The 8,481-nt window shown below is 33.9% G+C and overlaps 1 protein-coding gene across 1 annotated transcript in view; it reads right to left on the reverse strand.

The window, feature by feature from the left end:
• The window catches only part of LOAG_16762 (hypothetical protein), a gene marked incomplete at both ends in the record, with an annotated part of 17,402 nt that overhangs the window by 4,472 nt on the left and 4,449 nt on the right, over window positions 1-8,481 (reverse strand). The window contains 10 exons of the mRNA XM_020449416.1: window positions 2,127-2,636; window positions 3,873-3,920; window positions 4,334-4,486; window positions 4,691-4,897; window positions 5,091-5,318; window positions 5,546-5,731; window positions 5,828-5,967; window positions 6,383-6,455; window positions 6,623-6,901; window positions 7,111-7,300. Of these exons, the coding sequence (XP_020307039.1) occupies window positions 2,127-2,636; window positions 3,873-3,920; window positions 4,334-4,486; window positions 4,691-4,897; window positions 5,091-5,318; window positions 5,546-5,731; window positions 5,828-5,967; window positions 6,383-6,455; window positions 6,623-6,901; window positions 7,111-7,300 (2,014 nt within the window). The remainder of the gene's footprint in view (window positions 1-2,126; window positions 2,637-3,872; window positions 3,921-4,333; window positions 4,487-4,690; window positions 4,898-5,090; window positions 5,319-5,545; window positions 5,732-5,827; window positions 5,968-6,382; window positions 6,456-6,622; window positions 6,902-7,110; window positions 7,301-8,481) is intronic.

Genomic DNA, 8,481 nt, shown 5'->3' on the forward strand with positions numbered 1-8,481 from the left:
TTCAATCCTCCTATCACTCACAGCTCAATCCTCCTATCACTCACAGTTCAAATTTCGAAACTCTGGCTTCCTTCACCTTATCCTTACACAATAATTCTTGACTTCAAGCAGAGGATATTTGAATTATGAACTTATCTACTTGGAAATGATCAGCAATTTGAGCCAATTCTTTGTAAGCTTTGAGATTTGAGTCAGGGTTGAAAGTTTAGAAATTAAAACGCCACTTGGTAGAGTATTACGGTGAACAGCAAATAACATACATTCGAGTTGAAAAAAATAACAGATACGAATTATACTGTCACCTTGCGAATGACTCAGCTAGTGTTTTCGTTTTGATCTCTCAGCCAAGGTGTGGAGCCTTTCTCTAGGTTACTTGCCTGAAACCTCTTAATACTTAGGACTTCATGAAGTCTAGCCGTAGCTTAACAAATATCACCTTTCGGAGTGCATATATGCTATACCAAATTCGCATTTCAATAAAGCAAATCTGTACTCAACATTCAGTGAAATTACAGTTCAAATTGAAAGATTTGCGGAAGCAATCGAAAATGTATATCCAACCATTTCAAAAGCGAAGCACAAGGTGGAAAAGAATAAAAATATGACCACTGGATGTGCGATGCAAGAGTAACAAGACTAGAGAGCCCAGAGAATCACTAATGCCACTTTAGTAGGTTGGGAGAATTCAATAAGTCTCATAAAGCTGAGTCGTCAAATATTTTTTTCCTTTAATTTCAGCTAACTGGTTAAATTCACGTATACCTATCCTGGAAGTTACTGAGGTTGGAATAGTCACAACCGTAGCCTAATAAGATTGGTTTCGCTTTCAATCAGAAAAACTGTAATTGAAGAATGATCAAAAACTGATCATGCCAGGTCTGTAGGCTTGGGTTAATCGTCTCTAAGAAGAAATTCGTTATTCCCAACATGTGTTTTATCTGCTTCGAGGGAAAAGGAACAGAATATGAAAACTTACATTTTCCTTGGTGAGTTAGTAATTTGTTGGGAACCAGTTTCAGGTTTTTTCTTTATAATAATTTTTAAAGGACAATATGCTCAATTTCCTAGTGAAAACATCAACTTGTAAACTACTGATTTATAATCAGTTTCCTCACTAGCTGTTTTTTTTTCTGAGCTCTTGTGACTAACAAATGATTAGCAAAATAAACCGAATCACTGGAAATGAATGCTTCAAATATAATGTGCCTCTATATATTACATTTAAAGCACCCGCTTTTTTCATTTTCAAAAAACAACTCAACATTTGCAATTTTCCAATCATTTTCAATTAAAAACTTCATCTATAAATAGGTAAGTCTACAGGAACCAAAAATATAGCTTGGTTATGTTCGATATTAGTCATGAAACAGCAGTATTTTGTGAAATAGACGCTTGTTACTTCATTATTAGAGTTTCTAAAGGATCGTTTTCTGCAACAAACTATATATCTTCACTTTTTTTTTCGAATTTTGAAGTAGAAAAGTTCTACTAAGAAGTAAAAAGTGTATGGGCGATGAGGAACAAAGATTAACAATGATTAATAAGAAAAGGCAAAATGCTACTGGTAAGTAGTAAATATAACTGTTTCAATTTCTCTTAGATAATTCGGACAATCCTTGAAAAATTTTCAGTGCGATATATAACTGAAAATGTGTCAATAGTAACAAGACTATACTGAGATTGAAAGACCAAATCCATGAATGTCACGAAACAATGCACAATGCTTTAAAATGCAATAATTTCATTCATTTTTCATTTACCCATACATATTCTTCAGTAATTTTACCTAACTTCCACTCATTTAAAAATCATTTTAAATTCACTATTAAATTGATGAAATAAATCAGGCATTATCGCAGCGAAGGGTTTATAGGAAAGGCTTACTGTGTGGCTGGATCACTTAACCAACACGTGGGAGCATCTCGCCTGAAGCCTGAAGTTTTCAGGAGTGATTGTCGCCATATGGGACACTATAGTCTCAATAATGAGGTATTGGCAGTTCGTCTTTCCACCAATCGAAAATTGTAAAAAGCATTACGGAAGTAGATCGACAACACATACATACGCTCATCCACTAGATACACCAACTCACATACACACACATACATAACAAAAACATAACAGACCTGAAGAATGTCAACAGCAAGCCGTACATCCGTTTCGCCAACCGCCGACAATTCGATGACTCGCTGCTCCGCCCTTGAAAATGATTCTGTGATGGCTGTACGAAGTTCCTCCTCAATTTCCTTCAGATAACAATTTCGAAGGCCTGTGACGCTGGGATCGACTACATTCATGCACTGTCGGCTTAGATTGTTTATTTCCGCATTCAAGAATATCAGTTCCGACAGCCGTGGATTCTCTACCAGCTTGTTCCGAAGTATCTCTATCGCGTCATGAATCATTTGCAGTTCGGCAATGGCTTCTGTTTTCTGCTGCCATTCTTTCTGAAGTCTTTTTTTCTCACTGTTGAATTCATCAGATACGGGTATGGAAGTACTGTTGGCTGTAGAGAAAATGAATTCCAAATGACTGTCGATTTCTGTGATGTTGTCGACCCAAGTTTTAATATCTGCCCAGCTTTCCACAGATTGTTCCAGAAGTTTCTTCTTCTTAGTCAATGCCGCAGTTCTGGTCTGAAAATTAAACTTTTCCCTTCAAGTCGAAAATTAAGACGACTCTCAATTTTTCCAAAACTTTTGGAATCCTCCAAAATTTTGCAAAGTCATCTTATTTAGGGGAAAATGAAGTATGAGCAATAGAAAAGATGACAGAAAAAACTAGGGATGAAATAGCATTGACAATAGCAAGCATTTAATTGTTTGAAAACGACTTCAACGGCTGACCATGAAAAAGCAGTGATTCACCTATGCAATAACAAATTGTAGGAAAATTCAAACAGAAAGTTTTTATAATATTTCGTAATATATCTCTTACGTTTTTGCAACATTTCGTGTGTGTGCAAGGAAAGATATAAAATCAAATCTAAAATCAATCCCAAAAGAAATTTAACGGTTACTTTATACTGATCAAACCGAAGTTCCAGAAGTAAGATAACAATCCTCATCATGTTCATGCCCTCACAGCCGTTTTTGCAATATTAAGATATATGTAATATATCTTCATTGTTTCGCACTTTTAAAAGCAGTTTTTACCTTACAAAAGTCACGAATCGCCCTATCTCCTCTTTTCTCTTTCTCATTTTTGATTTTCCGGTATGTTACAAAACATAAATTCCCACATAATTTTGAATGGAAAAGAATGAAACAAAACTGGAAAGAGAATGAATGGATGTCTGGCTATTTATACTTTGCCTTCAAGAATTTCATTTTGAAAAAATAATAAAATCGATTATGTCAAAGGAGAAGGGACAGGAGTGGTAAGGGAGCGAAGGGATTCGTACCATTAATTATTATCGGAAAGAGACTGTTCCTATGCCTATTCCAATGTCCTACATTATTTACCAACAAAGAAACTTATAAGAATGAACAAATTCCCCTTCTTTCTGGGATTTCATCTCGAAAATTACTGCTAACACATTTTATATCCTGACAAAATTTTCACGAAGATGATTCATATGCAGAAAATTTTTATAAGAATTCAAAAGTTTCACTCATTCTTCATTTTTAACCACTAACAAAGACAACAGTCATATTCAGTTTGCCCTAATTTTCCAAAAACTCTTTCTTATGCATATAAACAAGCAGCTGGAACCCAGATTTCAAAATTATTCAATGTAATCCAAACTTTATTTGGATTAGATTTAGGCAATGAGGAACTAATTTAGGAAATAAAAACTGAAAACAAATCGTAACAAATAACACAAATTAACTTCGGAATTGAAAACAATTAAAATCGTAACAAAAACTCACTGCAATTTCTGCTGATTCTACCGCCTCTACAAGTTGTTTCTTCCTTTCCTGCAAAGTAAAAATTAAAATAAAAAGAAACAGCTCGGATATAGCTACTTTCACTTCTTTATTATAATTATTGATTCATACTGTATATATATTTTCTACCTGTTACTGAGAACCATTGTTGCGTCACAACTTCCTATGACAATTAATATCATAAGAGAGATCCAAATTATGCTAAGCAATATGAGCACTATGCTTAATTTTTTGGAAATTTCTGATCAATTCATTTAATTCCTAGAAAACCATGAGTTTAAGGAAAAACTAGCTCAAAAATAAGATAGAACGACAGTCAGGAAAATTAGATAGTTGCTCCAATTAGAACGATGTTATATATCTGAACTGTACGTTTCGGACATCGTTTACTTCAAACACAGTTCATTACAGTGCAGTAAAAGCATATGATAAAATTACTGAACCTTCATTCTGTATTTTAATTCATCGAGCCGATGTTGCAAGCAATCACAATCAATCCACTCTCTATATTCATTTCTTGATAAGGTTTCCAGCAAGAATGCCATATGACTTATCATATCAGACTTTTCACTTTCTTCATTTTCCTTTTCATCTTCCTAGAAAACCATGAGTTTAAGGAAAACTGGCTGAAAAATAAACATTAATCAAGTAAAATCATGATTACTCGATGACTTGGAGTACGTATTAAAAATATGTTGATTATACGTTATATAAGGGATCAAGATTTAAGATAAGATCAAGATTTGCTGATGAACCAAACAGAAAGAATATAATGAACCTGAAAAGAAACAAATTCCTACTTGGTTATTGAGCCAATGTAGAAGATTCTTGTAATTTTTTTCAAATGACAAAAACAGAGGTCGGACGTTCTTCATACGTTGCAGCAGAATTTGCAAATCCGAACGCAATTTGCGATATTCGCCTGCACTTTGGTCACTGTTCGTACTACGTGTTTTCAACAACGCCATTCGTTCATTTTCCACTTCTTGCACTTCGCGAAGACAATTCTACGCATAAACGATGAGTAAACGAACAAAAATTACATCTATCCTTAATATAACTAATATGTTACTGTTTTGTATGCTATAATGTTTGCATATGGCACAATGCAGTATAATGAATTCCTCCAGTAAAACCAACCAAATGATATCAATTTCTAATATGACAAAGATCTTTATGTTAATATCCAAAAGTACCAACCACCACTTGATTAATTGCTTGTTCCAAACTATTCAAATCGATGACAACAGTGGACATTTGTTGACGAGCCATGATAAGCCATTTCTGAAGACGACTTTGTCCGAGACCTTGTGCATCTAATGTTGAAGTAGCAACATTTTCACGACCGGATAATGTGACCTTGGTTCGTAGCAGTTTTTCGGACAATGCATTTTCTTGCAGGTGTATTCCTACTTTTACTGGGATTTTCTGCAACTTCACAGTAAAGCACCAAAACTTGTATGGAAATTCCTGAATCACAAATTTATCCTTTCATTTCCCGTCCCGACTTCAATGTTCAGTAATGCGGGTTTCTGTGGTTTCCAACTGGATTTTATTCACGAACTAGTAGTGCCAACAGAATTGATAACCAAACTTTCCCTTTATAAAGTTGCAGCAAATATGTTGCAAAATTCACGAAATATTTGGAAACATACTAATTTTACTGTATTGAAACGTTTTTTTAGCTCGGAAAGACGACTGCTGACAACTTGCTGTACTTGATTATTCGCAAATCTTGCAATACCATCGCGAATTCTTTCGCAATGTACTAATAACTCTTTATCATCTTCACCGATCAGACTGTGTTTGTCGCGCTCTAAGCGTGCGATTCTCTCTTCAATCTGGAAAACAAAATCAAACTCTTCTTTAAATTTAGGGCTTCATTTCTCGGTTTTAAAGTGAATTTTTAAAAATTAAATAATTCTTGGTTGCAGTACTTTAGCTGTGGTATTCTCAAAGTCACGCCAAAATTTGAAGAGTTCATCCAGATGCGATTTCAAATGTTGGAATTTTTCCACGGTTTCCAATGAAGCGTCTTCGCATTGTTTGATAACGTAATCAGTTTCTTTTAAAGAAGCTAAAATTCAAAAAAATTGCTTTGACCATGAGGTAAAAATAAGAATTCAATGATTTATACGTTTCGGAAAGTAGTTCTTACTCAAATAGTTGAAAGATTATTCATTAATTCCAGTTTTTCTCACGATATATTTCTAAAATCCACTTTCATTGCTTCGGCAATTTAGAATTACACCACACAGCACGCGAAATTTGATACAGACGCATATATTTCAAGAGGAACATAATTACAAATATTCGACGAAACACAGAAAATAGAAGTAGTAATATCAACGTAAACAGAATGTGTAAAAGAAGATAAACATCTTTTGGGTGTGGAGAACAGAAACATCGATTGCTTGTAATGACTGGGACTTTTCTTACTAATTTACTCATTTGATTTTCGCAAATATTTGAAAAGGTAACAAAAAAAATACCTTCACTGTAAACTTCTTTTAGATGTGTAAGAAGTCGTTTGAATTTTTTCGCTGGAGCACTGTCTGCTTCCATCTAAAATTTCGAAGCAATGTATTCAGACCAGTCTACCATGAATGAATATTTCAGTTACAAATATCGTTGGAAACTTCAATTAGTTCGGAAAATAGAGAATAAAAAAATAGGTAAAAATATCAAATTGAGGAAAAAAAAATGCTAAAGTTCACAGGAACTCAAATTACCTTATATTCTTTCATAGACTTTTGAATAGCAGCAGCTGAATCACTAGATTTCCATCGTTCCATCTTCTGATTCAGCGTATCTGCGTTAGAAAGAAGCTGATAGTGTGCTTGCATTCGATAAAGATATTGCAAACGACATGGAGCTGCAGCTGCTAAAGCATTGAATCGAATCTTCAACGGTTCTAACAATTCTACAGCAACTTCGCGTTCGTCTACCCTTCGGCTAAGATAGATGGATTGAAATCGTTCCGACCGATAGGGAAATTCCGAGAAGTGAATCTGTAGGAAATGTTCTCCATAAAAGCACATAAAACAACGAGCGTAAATGTCTCAAAAAACTATTTGATAATATTTTTTGTCTAGATACGTTTTTGTCCAGATATATTCATCCTCAAACGCTATTAACGAAATTTTGAAAGCAAACATTCCTTAACCGCACATCTTACTCGTGTAAAAAGGCATTTATTATATTGGATGAATCAATGAACCTTATGATGACTAATTGATTCATTGATATTAGATAGTGATAACTGCACATCGTCCATCCGTACGTCTACTGGATTTTGTATCATTTGTTCTGCAGTGCTCAACCATTGTGCCAATTCAGACAATTTTTCAGGCAATTCACATTCCAGGCTATGACTCCAGTCTTCCAGTTGTTCTCCGATTCTTTTCCAGCTGCAAATGACATTTAAAAAATTCTTTGATATTTAGAATCAAAGTCCCTTGGAACTGTTAACAGTGCTAAGCGACATTCTCAACAGCTCTTGAGCTGAATTAAAGCATAGTGTGATTGGATACTGCAACTAGAAGACCGAAGATATGTCAGTTAATTAGCACTACCTCTGCATTTATCAACAACGACCATTTGAAACAAAAGGCGCTTAATTTCAGTTTAGCTTTTTAACTAAGTCATCACCTTCTTTTTTATCTTGCAAAAATTAGATGTTTAAATTAGATGTAAAAATTAGATGTAGAAGCGTAAACTCATTTTAGGCTGTCACTAAGAAAAATTTTTTGTTGCCGTTTTACTTCACGCATTAAATGATGGCAGGGAAGTTCATGTTGCAAAAGATTTCATGCCTAATTTTAATGGCTGGTTTCAAGCACACATTCATAAATGAAGTATAATGTTTTGAAGAATTTTTTAAAAATGAATTTTCACCATACTTGAAAAAAAACTTTAAAAGAACAAATGCCGTCTTATTTAAATGATCCGCTGAACCATTACTGCTAAAACAATTAGCAAAATCAAATATCGAGTATCTTATTGTATTCACTGTTACCAGTTCACAAATCGCACCAAAAAACACATCATTAACCTTTAACTCTTGCTAAAGTAGCACCCTCTCTTTTTGAGGGCCGTGTTGTCTCGGTAAGTACAACTAATTCCTTCATGCTCATTCTTTTATTTTAATTTATTGGTTTATAATTTTTTCTCTTACTATCTTTACAGATTATATCACGATCTCTACAGAAAATTAAACTGTTAAACCTCTCACTAATACTTGGTTCTTTTGACGTTACTTTTGATGTATTAAGACTTAAAATACACAAAAAATGTATTTTTATCAATGTGAAACGGAAATGTTTTTATTCATAGGTTCAAAAAAAGGCCTGGCTCGTCTCAGTTAATATGAAGAAACTTAAATCTAAAAAAATGCTGCTGATAAAAACAAAGCATCGAAAGGGTACAACAATATTATTGCTTTTAACTTTTACTGTCCAATCATCACAGTAACTGGTAACTAATTCATTTATCATATATCGCTAAAATGCTATTTTTTATCAATCAAAGGGGAAGGGGAACAGTTTTGAATAGAAATTTTCTGATGGAAAGAACAATGGATAAATTTCTG

Source organism: Loa loa (assembly GCF_000183805.2).
Source record: "Loa loa unplaced genomic scaffold supercont3.18, whole genome shotgun sequence".
Classification (NCBI taxonomy): Eukaryota; Metazoa; Nematoda; class Chromadorea; order Rhabditida; family Onchocercidae; genus Loa; species Loa loa.